We start from the raw sequence: 21,216 nt of genomic DNA, 5'->3' as shown, positions 1-21,216 counted from the left end.
CCGCCAAAAATAATTTCAACATTTTTTAAATTAAAGTTACTTCAGATGACTGGTCAAATGGCAATTAAATTCAATCCTGTCTCGACAAGACTTTCGACAGATGACACATTTAAACGGGTCAGTATCGTGTGAATGAAACCCATTATGAAGCAGATAAAGTGTACAATCTTCATAAATAATATGACAATGGTTACAACGATACTGCTTCTGTGACGTGTTGACCTCATCTCTTCCTTCATCCTCTGTCATCTCCCCAGACATATTTGAACTGGTTTCCACTGATATGTAACTGGTACTGGGTTGAGTTGATGTAACGGGATCCATCGTGACACTTGAACTGTACCTTCTTTGTGGATATCTCTGCTTTCTAGAGTTTGATGATCCACGTAGCTTTGAATGAAGGTTTGTACGACTTATCGTGCCAGGTTCATCACTGACAACATTATCAGAGTGCTCACTGGTTACACTCGAGTTTTCAGATGTCTTATGGTTAATTTCATTAATGTAGGCATCTGAATCCATGTTGGTTTTTTTAGTATCTTCATTATGGTTAGTTCCGTCAGGTGTAGACATGGATCTGGAAGTATGCGAGTCAGAACTGTATTTTCTGTTCCGACATGTAGTTGTACTCACAACATCAGTATCGCTGTTTTCATTGGCTACACGGTCAGAAACAGAGATGCCCACATTTGGCGCGTATGGTTTATGGTAAAATTCAGCAAAAGATCTGGCTTGTAAATTTAATGCTTGCGACTGTAAAATGCTGACCGGTGTTGGTATGTTGCTGTTTGTTGATAAACTTACTGGTAAACAGACAGATCCTGTTGTCACAAAATTTGGTATCTGTGGTGGAAATGGGAAGAGAGGAGACGAGACTTGATCTGCATGACTGCTTCTTGGTGAAAATGTATCAATATGTGGTGATAAGGCATCTGGTGATTCCCCAGTAACCTGGGACCCCTCTGCCATTTTGGACTCTGCCATTTCTGAATGTGTTGCTAAATGACGTTTGGCATCTTCGTAATTTGCAAATTTAATTGGACAAAGTGGGCATTGGTGTAACATTTCCATCATGTGCCTGCGTTCGTGCATGCGAAAACTACCACTTTGTGCAAATGTCTGACCACAAATTTTACAAATGTATGGTTTCTCCCCTGTGTGAACACGTTCGTGAGTTCTAAGTGTTCCTATCTGCGTGAATGATTTTCCACAAATTCCACAACGGTATGGTCGTTCTCCACTATGAATTCGTTTATGTGTTGTTAAACTGCTGGCATTGGCGAAAGCTTTGCCACAAAGTTTGCACTGAAACCCAGTTATCTGTTCTTGTTTTACCTTAACTGGTGGAGAAATTAAAACTGCTTTGGATTTTGAGGACTCACTTCTTTGAGGTGGGGGAGGTGTATCCACTTTAATCCCAAGTTGACGAATATGTATACGTTCATGTTTCTTCCAATTGCTACAGTCACTAAATCTTTTTGGACAAAATGAACAGGCAAATGGTTTTTCACCGGTATGTAGTCTCATATGAGCCTTAATGTAGCTCGACTGTGCAAACTTTTTACCACAGAACTTGCAGCATGGCTTGTTGTCTTCAGAACTATAGTGAACCATGGCTGAATCAAATGACATTTCGCTGACTCCATTACCTACGCAGCTTTACCTTAAACCTTGCTAACTACATCTCTTTTTTGGTTGTTGAAACTTTACAGTATCAATAGCAGAGATACCTGAAACATATAAATATAACTGTTAAAAGTATGCCATTATATTTTATTTTAAAATATCCATTAATATAAAGTTCTGTTAATTCTGAAATTAATGTGTGCATTTATTACTTTGAATCCTCGACCACTTGCAAAAATGTAAAATATAATTTATGCTAATAAAACAAACTTAAGAAGGAAAATCAACACTGAAAATAGGAATGAAAGTTTTTATTATTACGAACCTGATTACTACAGCCTTTTTCACAATAATAAAAACATTCTGAATTTACAGTACCTTTATGTAACATAGCATAACATAATTTATAAAGGTGTTTGTAAATCAAATCAATCAGTTATTTTGCAGAGGCAAATTTTAATAGTAAAAGGGGGGGGATGTGCCAAGCCCCCCTTATGAAGCTACATTTATGGTTAATCCAGACTTTTTAACTATACCACCCCAAATTTTGTCAAAATCCTGGATCCTTATCTGTTTTGTATCTTGTGTAGGATCAATAGACAATAAAGAGCAGCATACAAAATAAGGGAGTTAAGTTTGACGTTTGTTTTAGACTGTGAGTATTTGGCAATCCAAACTTTTACCATTAATCATTCCTTATGAAATATGAGCTGTGTCGGATAGAAATCGAACTTATGCAAGTTCACGTATACATGGTATACATGTTCAAGTATAAGACTTAGATTGATTTTAGAACATTCAAATACAAAATTAAAGATGAATTTTGGTCTGTTCTGTAAGGTTCTTATATCAACTCAATTTTCAAACAGTTACATACTTTGCATATAGATTTTTCAACCCGAAATAAGTTGACAGATGTATTGATATTCATTTGCATGGTCTATTTCTATATACCTCATTTATTAAAAAGATATTTATATTGGGCATCAAGTTTAGAAAATCAATCAAAATATTAGAGGTTTTTTTCAAATCTTATTCTCTACTTTATTTCTTTCATTCCTACTAAGATTGTTAGTGCCGTAGACATATCATATTATTTTTTAGTCTTGTGATAATAGATGTATCTACACTTGTATGCAAATTTGTGCACTATTACTTGAAGTCAAACAAGTTCCCGTAGAATATTGTGCACCATTACTTAGTCAAACAAGTTCACATAGAAATTTGTGCACCATTACTTGAAGTCAAACGAGTTCCTGTAGACGTGGTAGAAATTTGAGCACCATTATTTAAGTCAAACAAGTTCACGTAGAAATTTGTGCACCATTATATATATAATTACTTGAAGCCAAACAAGTTCCCGTAGAAATTTGTGCACTATTACTTGAAGTCATAATAGTTCCCATAGAATTTTGTGTCTCAATTTAAAACATATGTCGTTATAATTAAAATGTAATTGTTCCATGACGTCAGAAGGTTACTCAGAGACAGATCTATGGTCATTTGGAGCAAATTCAGCTAAATACCCAAAAGTGTAAATATGTCTACCAGTCAAATAGCACTTTTCTAAAAATATCATTTCCACAGTGTAAACCTGATAAACAAGGAATATTGTTTAGTATCTGTAAACCTGATAAACAAGGAATATTGTTTAGTACATTGTATCTGTAAACCTGATAAACAAGGAATATTGTTTAGTATCATGTTCAATGATACTGCTACCATTTATACATACTACATGCAATGTCAGGCATGTGTTAAGGATCTAAAATTACTGAAATTTTATTAACAGAAAGGGTTTTGATTTAGTAATATTATAACATCCATACCCTTAAGGTAGATGGGGGGTCTAAATTTAAATCCATAGAATTTTTTAACAATTTGTCAAATTTTGTATAGATTATGCACGGAAAACCCAATTTTGTGTGATAAAAAGAAAACTATACCATAGAATTTTAAGATAAAATATGAGAAGATAAATGTAGCTCTAATAATATACTTTCAGATAAGAAAAAGAAGAAATTGGGTAATGGACTCGTTTTCTTGCTACATAATAAAATAGGTAAATTCACAACACATTCCAATATAAAAGTTACTTTAACTGAGTTATCTCCCCTTATGTGGCAAATTTTAAAAAAAATGAATCAAACAAAATTATTCTGTTTTTTGTAAAATACAGCCGCAAAAACATGAAAAATGATAAAACACATAATTTTCTATATTAACATGAAAAGCCTTACACATGAGTTACAGACTACTCTCGAAATTTGCACATTTCATTAAAGATCTAGACCAATTGCTATCTGCTATTTCAAAATCCAAGATGGAAGAAGACGCAGCTACCTTAAGAGACACCGACCATGCGAGGGCTGTATAGCCAGTCAAGGTCTTTAAAAACTCCCATCATCATACCTTAAGAGAGAGTTCAAGATTACAAACTGCAAAAATGTATATTAGTGGAATAGGAACTGCTTTCATTTCCAGAGAAACTGAGTTAACTCCCTCTTTGCTAGTTGAATAGGTGGTACTCAAAATATTACTTTCTCTGACTTTTTGGACTCCATCTCTACTCTATTTCTCTTTTGTTCATCTTTCTTTAGCTTATGTTTTTGATTCCACCATTGTGTTTCAAACATTTTTCATACCAATAGATACTATGCTCCCTAGTGTTAAATGCAATGGAAAATAAAAGGAGAATGTGTCCATGGGCCACAGATGCACCCGCTTGTAAATATGCATGAGTCAACTTCCACATAGTGATGCAGGATTCATGCAGTTGATCTGTATTTTGTGGTAATAAGCATTGTGTATAAGTTTTATAACATTTGGTTGAGGCAAACTAAAGTTAGAGAACAGAAACAAATTTTGGGGATGGACGGGACAGACAGACAGAAAAGGGTGACACTTAATGCCCTGAAGCCTAGCAGCGGGGGCATAAAAAGTGGCAGAAGATTACAAAGAGACAATCAAAATTCATAAAAAAACTCTGAAAGCTACAACTAACAAAAAAGGTTTAAAAGAAAACAAACAGTCCATTAAAAACTTTATAGAAAACTAAAGACTGAACAACACAAACCCGAAATAAAACAAAAATTCAAACAGGGAAATGAATGAGAATTTGAGCAGATAAATCTGAAGATATATTTAATAAATATGTTGTGATGCAAACATCACTGTTTTTGGTCCCTCCCTGGTAATGCAGACATCACTGGTTTAAGTCCCTTCCTGCTAAAGCAGACATTACTGGTTTTTCAGTCCTTCCTGTTGATGTATACATCACTGGTTTTAGTCCCTCCCTGGTGATGCAGACATCACTGGTTTTAGTCCTTCTCTGATGTTGCAGACATTGTTGGTTTTAATACTTCCCTGGTGATGTTGAAATCACTGGTTTTAGTCCCTCCCTGGTGATGCAGACATCACTGGTTTTAGTTCCTCCCTGTTGATGCAGACATCACTGGTTTTAGTCCTTCCCTGATGATGTAGACATCACTGGTTTAAGTCCCTCCCTGGTAATGCAGACATTACTGGTTTTAGTCCTTCCCTGGTGATGCAGACATCACTAGTTTTAATATTTCCGTTGTGATGCAGACATCACTGGTTTTAATATTTCCCTGCTGATGCAGACATAACTGGTTTTAGTCCTTCCCTAGTGATGCAGACATCACTGGTTTCAATATTTCCCTGTTGATGCAAACATCACTGGTTTGAGCCCTTCCCTGGTGGTGCGGACATCACTGGTTTTACTACTTCCCTGGTGATGCAGACATCACTAGTTTTAGTCCTTCCCTGGTGATGCAGACATCACTGGTTTGAGCTCTTCCCTGGTGGTGCAGACATTACTGGTTTTAGTCCTTCCCTAATGATGAAGACATCACTGGTTTTTGTCCTTCAAGGGTGATGCAGATATCACTGGTTTCAGTTCCTCCCTGGTGATGCAGACATCACTGGTTTGAGCTCTCCCCTGGTGGTGCAGACATCACTGGTTTTAGTCCTTCCCGATGATGCAGACATCACTGGTTTTAATAATTTCCTGGTGATGTATACATCATTGGTTTTAGTCCCTCCCTGGTGATGTTGAAATCACTGGTTTTAGTTCCTCCCTGTTGATGCAGACATCACTGGTTTTAGTCCTTCCCTGGTGATGCAGACATCACTGGTTTTAGTCCTTCCCTGGTGATGCAGACATCACTGGTTTTAGTCCCTCCCCGGTGATGCAGACATCACTGGTTTTAGTCCTTCCCTGGTGATGCAGACATCACTGGTTTTTGTGCCTTCCTGGCGATGAAGATATCACTGATCTGAGCTCTTCCCTAGTGGTGCAGACATCACTGGTTTTAGTCCTTCCCTGGTGATGCAGACATCACTGGTTTTAGTTCCTCCCTGGTGATGCAGACATCACTGGTTTTAGTCCCTCCCTTGTGATGCAGACATCACTGTTTTTAGTCCCTCCCTTGTGATGCAGACATCACTGGTTTTAGTCCTTCCCTGGTGATGCAGACATCACTGGTTTTAGTCCCTCCCTGGCGATGCAGACATCACTGGTTTTAGTCCCTCCCTGGTGATGCAGACATCACTGGTTTTAGTTCCTCCCTGTTGATGCAGACATTACTGGTTTTAAAATTTCCCTGTTGATGCAGACAGCAGGGGTTAAAATTTTTTGTTACAGCTCACTAGCCCAGGACTTATTGGTAGCAGGATTTTACTAGCCCTGTTGAAAGAGTTGCTAGCCCATCAAAACTGACCTGCTAGCCCGAGTATACCTTACAAATTCAGAGTGGGTGTCCCTTGTTTTGAATGCGGCATTATACACGGTATTTGATAAAATAAATCAAATAAATTTTTGTTTTATTAATTATAACAAGGATCTCTAGACATCTTTTTGGATATCCCTTGTACTATGGGTTGTTAAATATTTTCGGGCACAGAAAACATATTCATTGATCTTGTCATGTGAAACCAGTGGTTCAATTCGTATATTTGTTGTTCCCACTTACAAAGTAAAAGTTATAAGCGTGATCAGGAAAATAACGGCAATATTCACAAAACATCATCTCTTGTTTTTCATCAGTAACAGTCGACCTTGCCCATGGGGAATCTTTCTGTCCATGACACTATAAATGTTTTTTTCCGCTTTTCCTGGTCGTATTTGGCATTTTTTGGGATAAATTTCCAGCCTCATTACCCCTTCATCTACCGTTTTTCGTTTTGAAACTGACAAAGTTCCTGTGGTGGCCGTACTAAAATGTTTAGAAATAATTTGTGCATGGTTTCAAGCTCAAATTAACATCTGTCCGACAAGACAGGTCAATATCGATCATTACATCATACACCCAAGTACCATTAATTGAAAATCTCGGCATAAGCAATGTACAATACCCCCTGTACTGAGAAATTGATATTGAAAGTACGTGAATTGCGATCAATACATGATACCGGTCCACCCAGAGTTAGTTGTTCTATTTTTAAAACATGTACAAAATCGGTTCAAATTCTTGGAATCCCGGATGACGTAATTGAATCTGATTGTCTAAGATAGAATAGTGATGAGGGGATTTTCCACTTACTATTTTGGAAATGCCAAGATTTTTTTGTTACTAGTCCGTCGGGCATATTCGGTTACAAGTTTTAATTGCCCGAAGTGTAAAAGTCTAGTCCCGGGCGTCGGGCTAGTGGATTTTTTAACCCCTGAGACATCACTGGTTTTAGTCCCTCCCTAGTGATGTAGACATCACTGGTTTTAAATATTTTCCTGGGGATACAGACATCACTGGTTTTAATACTTCCCTGGTGATGCAGACATCACTGGTTTTAGTGCCTCCCTGGTGATGCAGACATCACTGGTTTTAATACTTCCCTGGTGATGCAGACATCACTGGTTTTAATACTTCTCTGGTGAAGCATGCATCACTGGTTTTAGTCCCTCCCTGGCAATGCAGACATCACTGGTTTAGTCCTTCCCTGGTGATGCAGACATCACTGGTTTTAGTCCTTCCCTTGTGATGCAGACATCACTGGTTTTCATTTGTCCCTGTTGATGCAAACATCACTGTTTTTAGTCCTTCCCTAGTGTTGCAGACATCACTGGTTTTAATACTTTCCTGGTGATGCAGAAATCATTGGGTTTTTTTTTCATCCCTGGCAATGTAAACATCACTGGTTTTAGTCCCTCCCTGGTTATTCAGACATCACTGGTTTTAGTCCCTCCCTGGTGATGCAGACATCACTGGTTTTAGTCCCTCCCTGGTGATGCAGACATCGCTCTTTTTTTAAGGGATTCTCATACATCATTTTTGCACATTGGAATGTCATTGTAGCTGACAACTATTGAAATGAGATCATTATATATTTTGATATAAGAAAGCTTTTGAGCACAGCTTGGTAAAGATTGCTTTAATATTGCATTGGGAACTTAAAAGTTAACATTGCATTGTGTACAGCAAATGTGTATCAAGGCAGTGTTTTGAATTGAGCTACCTCCCTTTATCAATATTTGTAGAACAGATAAATTCAACATGTTCAATGCACTGCTTTGTGTTATTGCAACTTACACAATTTTTAATAAAAAGGTTTTCTTGACAAGTAAGGTTATTCATATACATGTACACATCAGCTTGTAAACTGAATATGATCTGAATACAGCTTGTAAACTGAATATGATCTGAGTACAGCTTGTAAACTGAATATGATCCGAGTACAGCTTGTAAACGGAATATGATCTGAGTAGTCATAATTTATAAATTACTTGAAACGGGGATGGATAAATCCTAAAGAATGTTCACATCACTGCACTTAGCTGTGTGTACTTATCTTAGATAACATATGCCAGTGTCTGCTTCTCTCACAACTGGGTTACAATTCCATTACTCACACTGGAGCCACCCAGAAGTGATGTTTTGCAAGTAATTCATTCCATTTTTATTCAAATTTTTTGTCTATTTTCTCTTAAAGACAACTTTCACAGTTTGAGGTTCTTTTAGAGTGGACCTCCCTTTTTTAAGTTCCATACATAAGCATTTAAAGGGTTGAAATGTGATTAGGACAAGAGAATGATTGTTCCAGATATTATGAATATCCAGCACAATTAAGAGAACAATCGACCAATCAATCAAAAAATTGAGAATAATGAACCAGTAAATAAAAATAGAGAATAGGGTGCTAAGATATAAATCTAAAGAATAAAGTATTATGGGGAAAAAATTAAGAATAGGTTAAAAATGCATTATACAAACTCAATACTTATCATGCTTTTCGGCAAAACAGTTTATTATCATTTTTTGTTTCATTTGTTTCTGTTAAAAAAAACTACAGAAGTTTTTTAGACAAAATTGGACTATTAAACATTGATTTTCATATGTACTGCTACACAGTTATAAAGGCTTCCTGTAAATACTTATATAAATGGCACTAAATCCATTGGATGTGTACTGATTGATATTTTGATTTGGATACATGACTTTTTTACTAGTTGTTATTAAATTTTCAAAAAAAAATTCTATGAAGAAATAACATCATAAATGTGGTGCACACTGAAAAACCCATGTAGCGGGTTATTCAAAAGTGTGCACCACATTTTTTAGGTTATTTCGAATAGACAGAAAAAATATTACAGTCATTTCTTATAATTTAATTCTAAAAAGGAGTAAATCATGATAAAAACCTTGATGACGTCACCGTCACATGACAAAATTATGTCTATGAGCTGATAGACAAAACACTTTCAGCCAATCAGAAGACGCGTTACATCAAAATTAAATTATATGTTGATAGAATTTGAAAGATGTATGATATCCATTTAAAATAAAAGTTGAAAAAAACATCAAAATTTTGTTATCAAAGTCTTTCTTTATAAATGTGTCAGTAAATTATGAAGTTGTAATATCTAAATATATGTGAAACAACTAAAAGTGTATGAATAATATAATTACTGTGAAAAATACTTAATCTTTAAAAAAAAAAGGGGGGTTGGGGTCTGGTATCAAATCAAAATACTTCAATTATTTGGCATTTTAATTTTCAATGCTAAAGAAAATGTAAAGTAACTTAATTCCATATCTGTAAATGCATATATGTATTAAAAATAACCAGGTTTATGTCTATTAAATACTACATGTACATAACCAACATGACAGTACAATGTTACGTCACATCGCTAACGCGTAAGGTGAATCAATCTAATACCACACGCTTACCACAGCACTATCAAAAAATCCTGGGGAGAACACTGCCACATATATTTATAATTTTATTTTATATTGGAACGCTAGGAATATTTTAATAACTTGGACTTCAAAGATACTATTCTTTTCTCTAGATTTCGAATGTCTAATAATAAACTGCTGACTGTAGTAGGAAGGGGGCAAAATTTTATAAGAGAGAATCATTTTTGCTGCCTATGTTACAATCAACAAATTGGAGACAAATATCATATATATTTTGAATGTAATTTTTTCTATCAAAATCTTGGTTTAGACACAAGGAAAATGTCTGAATATTGGTCTTCGGACTAGTAGTTGGAAAAGATTTTGGTGCAGACTGCTTTGACCTGAGGTAAATCGGTTTAAACGACATCATCGAAAAAAACAATCAGTTCTCACTGTGATGTAATGACATAGGAATTATACGGGAAAGTGTTCGAAAGTCGTCTATTGTAATAATTATTCTTGTTGTTTGTGTTGTTATCTCTGTACCATTGTCTTGTATTTATGAGCAAAATTTTAACTGCAATGACAGGATCTACTACGACCACAGGGATCTCCATGGATGAAAATTTAACAATGGATGAACTTTCACCATGACAAATCCCTCCATCTACCGCGTGTCGTGATCAAAAGTATTTCAATCCTCCATTTCTGTGTCGTGATCAAAAGTATTTCAATCCTCCATTTCTATGTAAGGAACGGTGAACAGACTGATATATTGCTTACTATATTTATTTCATTATCATGATTATAGAATAACCAATATTTTCATTGTCATTTGTACCAATTTCAATATCAAGCCTGCATGGCTCCCGTTTATTCAAGAATGGCCACAAGCTGTCCTTAAGGTTTCCAAGTCGTGTCCTTGCTATTTTGGTAATTGTTTATGACTTAAAAATTGAGGGGGGATCTTTTTTTCACTGTCGAATTCAGAAGTCATGAACCGGTATTGATGATTTGCCGCATCAACAATAAGAAGTTTCATACCCATTTTGAAAAACGTTGAATAAAGATTTGGAGGGCAAATGTTTACAACTTAAAATAGTTTTAATGACTTTAAACTGCAAATTTCATAGTAATAGACTATGAAACATGGATCTTTCGATTCTGAATGTAAACCAGATGTAATAATTTGATTGTAAGCTACCAAATGAATTCCAAATGACGATACACAATTTCTTCAGATTATCAAGTTGCAGTTAATATTCATGTATTTACTTTTAAAATTGTAAAGTGATTCAATAATGTCGATAATTTTTGAACTCGTGTTATTTGCATGCAATGATGTTCTGTTTTCATCTTATTTTGTACTCATTTAAAAAAGGGGATGCTGATTGTGTTTCAAGTCAATATATAAGCATGTGTTCGACTTGTTTATTCCGTAAAGAACAAATACAGTGGAGTCCCTGGTGTCAGCGAGGTCGGTGATATAGCGCATTACATGTAGCTGATTTCCTAATATCAACACAGTAACACAAATAAAATCGTTCTAGTTATTGTTTTAACCTTCCGAAGTGATAAAAAAGAATAAAACTGATAAGTTCAAGAGTTAATTAATAACTGCAATCCCGTGATTTACAATATTTGGCCAATTTCCATTAAAAAATTTCATCATCAGATAAAATTTGTTTTATTTCAGAAAAATTTATATCAGACGGAAATTATTTTTGCTGTGCATCCTTGGCATTGTGTTTGGTTCAAATTCAGCTAGGCCAAAAAAAATATATATGTCTGTTTAAGGTTACATACTTTAAAAAAATAGGGTAGGTAGGTCGGTATTTTCATTTTAATTTTTGTGACATGATTTTGAGTCATGCCGTTTTGTTGTCGTGGTCCGAGTTGATCATGGGCCAAGTTTACCCGTATTTTTGATGATTGGATTATTTCCCTTGGAAAAAAATGGCGGCAAAGTGTTTATTTCATCACACGAGTTGCGAATTTCCTTAAAACAGCTGTCATATTCACGATTGTGAACATTGGGATGTATCAGGCAATTGATTTATATCATTTGCAACACTAACTTCGCTTTTGACACGAGTCCAGTTTATTTTTCACTTTATGACGGAAATAAAATGACTTAGGGTCGGCGCTCAAAAGTAGGGTAGGTCGGGTAACCGTCACCTGACATATATTTTTTTTTGGCCCTATATTTCGTAGTGTCAAATCTTTCCTGTATTCAAAATAAGCTATTTTTGGAAAGCATGCACGAAATCACCGGACATCAGAGGAACCCTCAGAACAGGGGTTTCCCTAATTTTGGACACACATTACACAAAATCTTGAGGGTGAAACCATACAAACAGAAGATTTTATGAAATAAAAGTATGTTAGGAATGTGATTACACACTATTATTCAATTATTGATTTTATCAGTTTAATGAAGTGAAGTCATAAGTCTTAGGTGCGCGGATACACCGGACTGCAAAGTACTGTAATATTTGTTACAATATAAACAATATCACAGAATATTTCTTTCACTTGGATCTTATATTTTGAAGGAACTTCTATTCTGTGACACAAGTGATTAGCGATCTTTAGCCGGATACCCCTCAGGGCTTTACAACTGTAATCCAGAGGACCCTTTGGATTATAATACAATAAGGGTTATGCAACTACAAGTAATTGATTATGATTGCTAAGAACAATGGCAACGGCTAGCAAAACGAAAACATTTAGACAATGACGGGGGATCATTTGAAGATGGCAGAAGATAATTTAACAATGGCAGAGATCATTTGACGATGGCGGAAGACAATTAAACGATAGCGGCGTGCCATCATAAAAGTGGTCATGGAGATCCCTGCGACCACCAGATTTGTCTACTTGGCTGTTCTACTGATCAACAGGCTTAAAAAGATGCCAAATATCATTAAATGACTTTAAATACATGTACATGATGTAGGTATCCATTTGACAAGATACAAATTTGATTTTCTTTAAGTGTGGATATGACAAGTACTAATTCGTGGTGTACCCCATGTACATATAGTAGAACGGAATCTTAACCTGTTGGGAGAATAAGGAAACAGGGTTAGGCATCTATAATCTAGCTCTATCTAGACCCCTTTTAATGTCAGCTGCACAGACGTGAACAGTAATATGCCAACTATTTTCCCTACCAGAAGGCCAGTCTCCTGGTCATATTTAAAGATACCAAAGTGCTTTCGGAGAATTAGTTTGCCCAGACAGCTCTGACAGACAGGACCGTTGTTAAAGATATCGACACCAGTGCAACCTGTTTGGCATGACTGCTATTTATAATTGAGTAGTCTTGTCGGGATAACCTGCCATTATGTTAAGATATAGTTCAAATTAGAGCATCTAGCTTATAAGTATTACTTTTGTGACTGCAATGTGCCAAGTTCATTTAAAACTGTCAAGTCTCTTTGTTTTTGCTAACACAGATGGCGCTTTACATACCTTTTTCCGTACTTCACACAGAAGAGTTTTAAATAGCAATATAGAGGTACTCCACAGGATCGCCAGTCTAGTTACTTATCCCTTTAAACTTCCAAACAGAGATATTGGGCTCCCTGTAAGGTGAGAAACGGAACAGAAACGTAACATTGCGAAACGAAACAAAAGAAACACGGCGTATTGTAGGAATTTTGGTATGTTGTATCATGTTATACAATTATCTCGTCAGTCATACTGTTTATCGATCAATTATTGTATAGATAGATTTGCTCATTTATTTTTGTTTTTATACGACCGCAAAAATTAAAAATTTTTTGGTCGAATATTGGTATGACGTTGGCGTCGTCGTCGTCGTTGTCGTCTGGCGTCGTCCGGCGTCGTCCGAAGACACATTGGTTTTCGCACTCTAACTTTAGTTTAAGTGAATGGATCTCCATGAAATTTTACCATAAGGTTCAATACCACGAAAGGAAGGTTGGGATTGATTTTGGGGGTTATGGTACCAACAGTTAAGGAATTAGGGGCCAAAAGGGGCCAAAAATAAGCATTTTTGTAACTTCCAGACAATAACTTGTGTGTAAGTGTATGGATCTCTCTGACATTGTACCACAAGGTTCCATATCACAAAGGGAAGGCTGTAATTGATTTTGGGGGTAATTGCCTCAAAATTTTAGGAATTAGGGGCCAAAAAAGGGGCAAAAAACAAGCATTTTTCTAGTTTCATGACAATAACTTGTGTGTAAGTGTTTGGATATTTCTGAAATTGTACTACAAGGTTCCATATCACAAAGAGAAAGCTGGAATTGAGTTTGGGGGTAATTGCCCTTGAAACGTTAGGGAATTGGGGGCCAAAAAGGGGCCAAAAATAAGCATTTTTCTAGTTTCCAGACAATAACTTGTGTTCAAGTGTATGGATCTCTCTGAAATTGTACTGCAAGGTACCATACCACAAAGGGAAGTTCAAAAAATTTGGGAGGGGGGATTTTTTTTTTTTTTTTTTTTTTTTTTTTTCCTTTTTTTTTTCTTTTAAAATTTTCCATTTTAAGTTGGTTATTTCTGATTAATATTTGAAAGCAAATAATAATGATATGGTAGGAGATACACATCAAACAGGATATGTAAATTATTATATAATAAGTATTGTGCAATAGCAAGAAATTTTCAATTGCACAGTATTGCACAATAGCAAGAAATCTTCAATTGCACAGTATTGCGCAATAGCAAGAAATCTTCAATTGCACAGTATTGTGCAATATCAAGAAATATCCAATAGCACAATATTGCGCAATAGCAAGATATTATCAATTGTACAGTCTTGCACAATAGCAAGAAATATTCAATTGCACAGTATTGTGCAAAAGAAGATACTTCGTATAAATTGCTAATTTCTTGATCAATTTCAATGGGGTTTTATTCTTGAATTCTTGGGGTTCTTTAATATGCTGAATCTAACCATGTATTAAGTTTTTGGATTTTGGGCCCCATTTTTATATCGGTCCACATTGAGGTCCAAAGGGTCCAAAATTTAACTTTGTTTGATTTCATCAAAAATTGAATTATTGGGGTTCTTTGATATGCCGAATCTAACCGTGTATTTAGATTCTTAATTTTTGGTTCCGTTTTCAAATTGGTCTACATTAAGGTCCAAAGGGTCCAAAATTAAACTTAGTTTGATTTTAACAAAAATTGAATTTTTAGGGTTTTTTGATATGCTGAATCTAAACATGTATTTAGATTTTTGATTATGGGCCCAGTTTTCCAGTTGGTCCAAATCGGGGTCCAAAATTAAACTTATTTTGATTTCAACAAAAATTGAATATATGGGGTTCTTTGATATGCTGAATCTAACCATGTATTTAGATTTTTGATTTTTGGGCCCCGTTATCAACTTTGTCCACATTGAGGTCAAAAGGGTCCAAAATTAAACTTTGTATGATTTCATCAAAAATTGAATTCTTGGGGTTCTTTGATATGCTGAATCTAACCATGTATTTTGATTTTGGATATTGGACCATAATAGGTGAATGTCCAATTTAAAATTTTTAAGTTCTTAGACCACATTCATTCTGTGTCAGAAACCTATGCTGTGTCAAATATTTAATCACAATCCAAATTCAGAGCTGTATCAAGCGTGAATGTTGTGTCCATACTTGCCCCAACTGTTCAGGGTTCGACCTCTGCGGTCGTATCAAGCTGCGCCCTGCGGAGCATTTTATTATAACCAGAAACAAATAAGTAACTGCACCAGCCTGAATTAAGTATATTAGTTAATATAGCCAGAGACTTATAATATATAAATAACACATAGCTGAGAGGGCAATTACATATCATTTATGTCTCTGATCTGGGACTATTATATAAAGTATAATAGTCCCAGCTCTGATATAGCCTTAATTCAATATGCATATAAAGTTTATTGATAAAAAAGTTATATATACATGCCATGATTGATAATTGTTTCCGATATGTTTAAATATATTCATAAACATGTTATAAACTGATTAATAATATCACTGACAAATAGGGAATATTCACTTTTTTTTATAAATTCCACACTGACGGCTTGCCATATATATAAATTATCTCATTGATTATCCCCACCCCACCTAATTCTAATCATATCCAATATTTATTACAGAGTATATGAATTCGGTGTCAAAATCATGAGTACATTGTGAGACATACCTAGAAAATTGTTAGGCACGCTAATATGTATTTTATACTAGTACTCTAATCTATTTTTTGGTAATTGAAAGTCATATATGTTATGATATTAGAAACTATTTTTAACATCAATGAATCATTCTTTCATAAAATGACAAATCACGATATCGATTCTTAAGGTAAAAATAATTATTTATGTAAAAATTAATAGTTTAATATTTGTCATTTTGAAATCAAATATTCCATTCGTACATGTAAATTTACAAAGTATATATTATATTTTTATACTAAAAATACATTAATAATATCAATAATCGTTTTTCATATTAAAGATATGAGATCATTAACAAATAACAGGAATTGTATACTAAGAATGAAACTTGTGCAGCTAGTATGCCATTGAAAAATACGAGTATGTTTGATAGGGATAAAACAAATGTACTCTGTGAACCGCACGGGAAGTTGTCGCAAGGATTCTCTATAGCGCAGAGGACCTGGCAAACGGTGCATCTGATTTAACTACATCACCGGCGTATTTATAAATCCTACACAGACAAACAGACGCCCCCACTGTATCTAAGGTTTTTTTCTTCTTAATAGGGGAAGGCGAGGGAGGACCATATTCCAATTGAGATTTGATTCATGCTCATGTTGAACTGACTTTTTAAAAGTTGCTTACAGAAGAGAAAGAGGTCAAACTAAAAATCTGCACTTAGCGAATCAATGGTTGTATACTGCTATACTAAACAGTTGTTACTGCATGCAAAGTTTTGTTGACAACTTTCAATAGTTTGATTAGTTTATTTCGAGTTATTATGTGTTTTGTTAATTTGTATTGTTAAACGGATTATTTAGAAGATAGTTGTACTCTTTTACCTACTCTGTTTTCGTGGAAAAGACATCAGAAAAAGAAAATTTGGATTTTACAATTAAAGCTACATATACAACATTTAAAAATACTCGTGAAAAGTAATTTTTATACGACCGCAAAAAAATTTTGTGGTCGTATATTGGTATGACGTTGGCGTCGTCGTCGTCGTCGTCCGGCGTCGTCGTCGTCGTCGTCCGGCGTCGTCGTCCGAATACATATTGGTTTTCGCACTCTAACTTTAGTTTAAGTGAATGGATCTTTTTGAAATTTGACCATAAGGTTAAATACCACAAAAGGAAGGTTGGGATTGATTTTGGGGGTTATGGTACCAACAGTTAAGGAATTAGGGGCCAAAAAGGGGCCAAAAATGAGCATTTTCTAGTTTCCAGACAATAACTGTGGAACGGTGTATGGATCTCTCTGAAATTATACTACAAGTTTCCATACCACAAAGGGATGGTTAGGATTTGCTTTGGGGGGTTATGGCTCAAACCGTTTAGGAATTAGGGGCAAAAAAGGGGGAAAAACAAGGTTGTCCTGGTTAATGGACAAATACTTTAGTACAAAACATAATTTAAAGCAGTGTAAGGGAGATAAATCAAATACATCATTGAAATTATCTCCCTTACACTGCTTTTAAATTATGTATAAAGTAATGGTTAATGAACAATAAAGATAATCTAAAACAGTGTAAGGGAGGTAATCCAAATACAACGTTTTGGTTACTTCCCTTACACTGCTTTTAAATTATGTTTAAAGAAATGCATATTTATAAAGGAAGACCAGTAAAAATATCTGCAAATGTTTTCATCTTTTTTTTTTTACAAAAAAATCCATATGAAAGATTTGACACTATATTTTTATTAATTCTATTATAAAATAGATTAAGTTAGCACTATGGTAAATTTATATAAATGGGTAATTATGGTTGCCAACTCCATTGGAAATTTGAATTGAGATTATGACCATATCTTGAGGGAAAGAATTTTTTTGGGGGAAAAAGGGGGGGGGGATAAAAAGAAATTGTGGGGGGCCAATTTTTTCTCATTTCAGATTTCAGAAATTAAAAAGAATTATTCTTCAAATATTATTTTTTTTTCAAATTTCAAATATTGAAAAATTTCAAGAAATAATCTTTAATTGCACAGTATGGCGCATTAGATTTGTAAAATCTTTGATCACATTTATTTATTTGTTATGCCGAATCTAACAGTGTATTTAGATTTTTAATTTTGGGTCCAGTTTTCAAATTGGTCTACATTAATGTCCAAAGGGTCCAAAATTAAACTTTGTTTGATTTTAGCAAAAATTGAATATATGAGGTTCTTTGATATGCTGAATCTAAACATGTATTCAGATTTTTGATTTTTGGCCCAGTTTTCAAGTTGGTCCAAATTGGGGTCCAAAATTAAACTTTGTTTGATTTCAACAAAAATTGAATATATGGGGTTCTTTGATATGCTGAATCTAACCATGTATTTAGATTTTTTATTTGTGGACCCCGTTATCTAATTGGTTCATATTGAGGTCAAAAGGGTCCAAAATTAAACTTTGTTTGATTTCATCTAAAATTGAATTATTGGGGTTCTTTGATATTCCAAATCTAACCGTGTATTTATGTTTTTAATTTTGGGTCCTGTTTTTTAAATTGGTCTACATTGAGGTCCAAAGGGTCCAAATTAAACTTAGTTTGATTTTAACAAAAATTGAATTCTTGGGGTTCTTTGATTTGCTGAATCTTAACATGTGTTTAGATTTTTGATTATGGGCCCAGTTTTCAAGTTGGTCCAAGATAGGGTCCAGTATTTAAACTTTGTTTGATTTCAACAAAAATTGAATATATGGGGTTCTTTGATATGCTGAATCTAAACATGTATTTAGATTTTTGATTATGGGCCCAGTTTTCAAGTTGGTCCAAATTGGGGTCCAAAATTAAACTTTGTTTGATTTCAACAAAAATTGAATATATGAGGTTCTTTGATATGCTGAATCTAACCATGTATTTAGATTTTTTATTTGTAGGCCCCGCTATCAAATTGGTTCATATTGAGGTCAAAAGGGTCCAAAATTAAACTTTGTTTGATTTCATCGAAAATTGAATTATTGGGGTTCTTTGATATGCCAAATCTAACCGTGTTTTTAGATTTTTAATTTGGGTCCCGTTTTTTAAATTGGTCTTCATTGAGGTCCAAAGGGTCCAAAATTAAACTTAGTTTGATTTTAACAAAAATTGAATTCTTGGGGTTCTTTGATATGCTGAATCTAAACATGTGTTTAGATTTTTGATTATGGGCCCAGTTTTCAAGTTGGTCCAAGTTGGGGACCAAAATTATACTTTTTTTGATTTCAACAAAAATTGAATATATGGGGTTCTTTGATATGCTGAATCTAACCATGTATTTAGATTTTTTATTTGTGGGCCCCGCTATCAAATTGGTTCATATTGAGGTCAAAAGGGTCCAAAATTAAACTTTGTTTGATTTCATCAAAAATTGAATTATTGGGGTTCTTTGATATTCCAAATCTAACCGTGTATTTAGATTTTTAATTTTAAGTCCCGTTTTTTAAATTGGTCTACATTAAGGTCCAAAGGGTCCAAAATTAAACTTAGTTTGATTTTAGCAAAAATTGAATGCTTGGGGTTCTTTGATATGCTGAATCTAAACATGTGTTTAGATTTTTGATTATGGGCCCAGTTTTCAAGTTTGTCCAAGTTGGGGTCCAAAATTAAACTTTGTTTGATTTTAACAAAAATTGAATATATGGGGTTCTTTGATATGCTGAATCTAACCATGTATTTTGATTTTGGACATTGGACCATAATAGGTAAATTAAAAAAATTCAAGTTCTTAGACCACATTCTTTCTGTGTCAGAAACCTATGCTGTGTCAAATATTTAATAACAATCCAAATTCAGAGCTGTATCAAGCTTGAATGTTGTGTCCATACTTGCCCCAACTGTTCAGGGTTCGACCTCTGCGGTCGTATCAAGCTGCGCCCCAGCGAAGCATTTTATTTAATTTCAAATCAAACACGAGATTAAACTATATATGCATCTGTCGGAATGACTGACGGACAAGAGTAGAATATTGTGATATTTATCTTGCATTATAAATAATCGTGTGTCTTTATTATGCACAACGAGTTTGTATGTTTTGGTTTATTTTAGCCCGCTCTAATTTATTATATAACAGATAGTGGTATGGCGATGTCGTCGTCGTCCGAAGACATTTGGTTTCCAGACAAATAACTTGAGTATAAGAGTATGGATCTCTCTAAAGTTGTACCGCAAGGCTACATGCCAGAAAAGGAAAGTTGGGATTGATTTTGGGGGTTATTGTCTTAGCTGTTTAGGAATTTGGGGCCAAAAGCCAGCATTTTTCTTGTTTTATGACAATAACTTGTGAATAAATATCTGTATTTCTATGAAATTGTACCACAAAGTTCCATACCTCTTAAGGAAGGTTGGGATTGATTTTTGGGGTATGGCCCAAACCGTTTCGGAATTAGGGGCCAAAAAGGGGCTAAAACAAGGATTTTCTAGTTTCTAGACAAAAGCTTGAGTATAAGTCTATAGATCTCTCAATCTACTAAAATATAGATCTCTGCTTTCGTTATCCTCATATACGAGCACGCGAGTAAATATAGATCTAAATTTTAATCAGATTGTGGATCTCTATGAAGTTGTACCACAAAGTTCCATACCAAAAAAGGAAGGTTGGGATTGATTTTGGGGGTTATAGCCCTATAACCGTTTAGGAATACGGGGCAAAAAAAACAATACTTTTCTAATTCTTTGTATAAATTGCTTATTTCTTGCCCAATTTCAATGGGGTTTAATTCAAAGTCTTGAATTATAGGGGTTCTTGAATATGCCGAATCTAACCGTGTATTTAGGGTTTTTGGGCCCGGTTTTCAAATCGATCCACATAAGTGTCCAAATTAAGTGTCCCAAATTAAACTTTGTTTGATTTCAATTTCTTAGACCACATTCAATCTGTGTCAGATTTTTAATCACAATCCAACTTCAGAGCTGTATCAAGCTTGAATGTTGTGTCCATACTTGCCCCAACTGTTCAGGGTTCGACCTCTTTGGTCGTATCAAGCTGCGCCCTGTGGAGCATTTTATTTACAATGTTGTGTTTGTTTAATGAAATTTTGCTTTGGTGTAAAAGTATGTTTTCAAATAAGATTAACGGTAACAGATGTAATGTGGCGTATACCAAATGAGGCTAGCTATATAGACAACATGGTGTATTGACTCCACAATGCTTATTAATTTGAAAATCAATAATGGCAAACCTAAATTAAATGCATGGAATTTTAAATAGTGTCACATGAAATACTTGACATGCATTTATCAACGGAAAGCTAGGAATTGCCATAGTGTTTTATTCAAAACGACTAGACAATTCAGTGCATTCAAATTTGAAATTAAAC

General features: G+C 34.6%; 1 protein-coding gene across 1 annotated transcript; it reads right to left on the bottom strand.

Moving 5' to 3' along the window:
* LOC127721690 (zinc finger protein 271-like) lies at positions 1-13,248 on the bottom strand. The gene is made up of 2 exons (XM_052228492.1): positions 13,164-13,248; positions 1-1,730 (listed from the first exon to the last, which is right to left on the bottom strand). Exon 2 carries the CDS (start codon positions 1,630-1,632, stop codon positions 37-39), a length of 1,596 nt encoding a protein of 531 aa, XP_052084452.1. The 5' UTR covers positions 1,633-1,730; positions 13,164-13,248; the 3' UTR covers positions 1-36.
* Positions 13,249-21,216: the final 7,968 nt, after the last annotated feature.

Source organism: Mytilus californianus, unplaced genomic scaffold (genome assembly GCF_021869535.1).
Source record: "Mytilus californianus isolate M0D057914Y unplaced genomic scaffold, xbMytCali1.0.p SCAF_12, whole genome shotgun sequence".
Taxonomy (NCBI): Eukaryota; Metazoa; Mollusca; class Bivalvia; order Mytilida; family Mytilidae; genus Mytilus; species Mytilus californianus.
The sequence above is the reverse complement of the archived record's forward strand: the minus strand, read 5'-3'. Positions and strand labels throughout refer to the sequence as shown.

Bases quoted from the DNA above. Each gene is read 5' to 3' on its own strand.
- LOC127721690 (XM_052228492.1), bottom strand. From the start codon at position 1,632: ATGTCATTTGATTCAGCCATGGTTCACTATAGTTCTGAAGACAACAAG.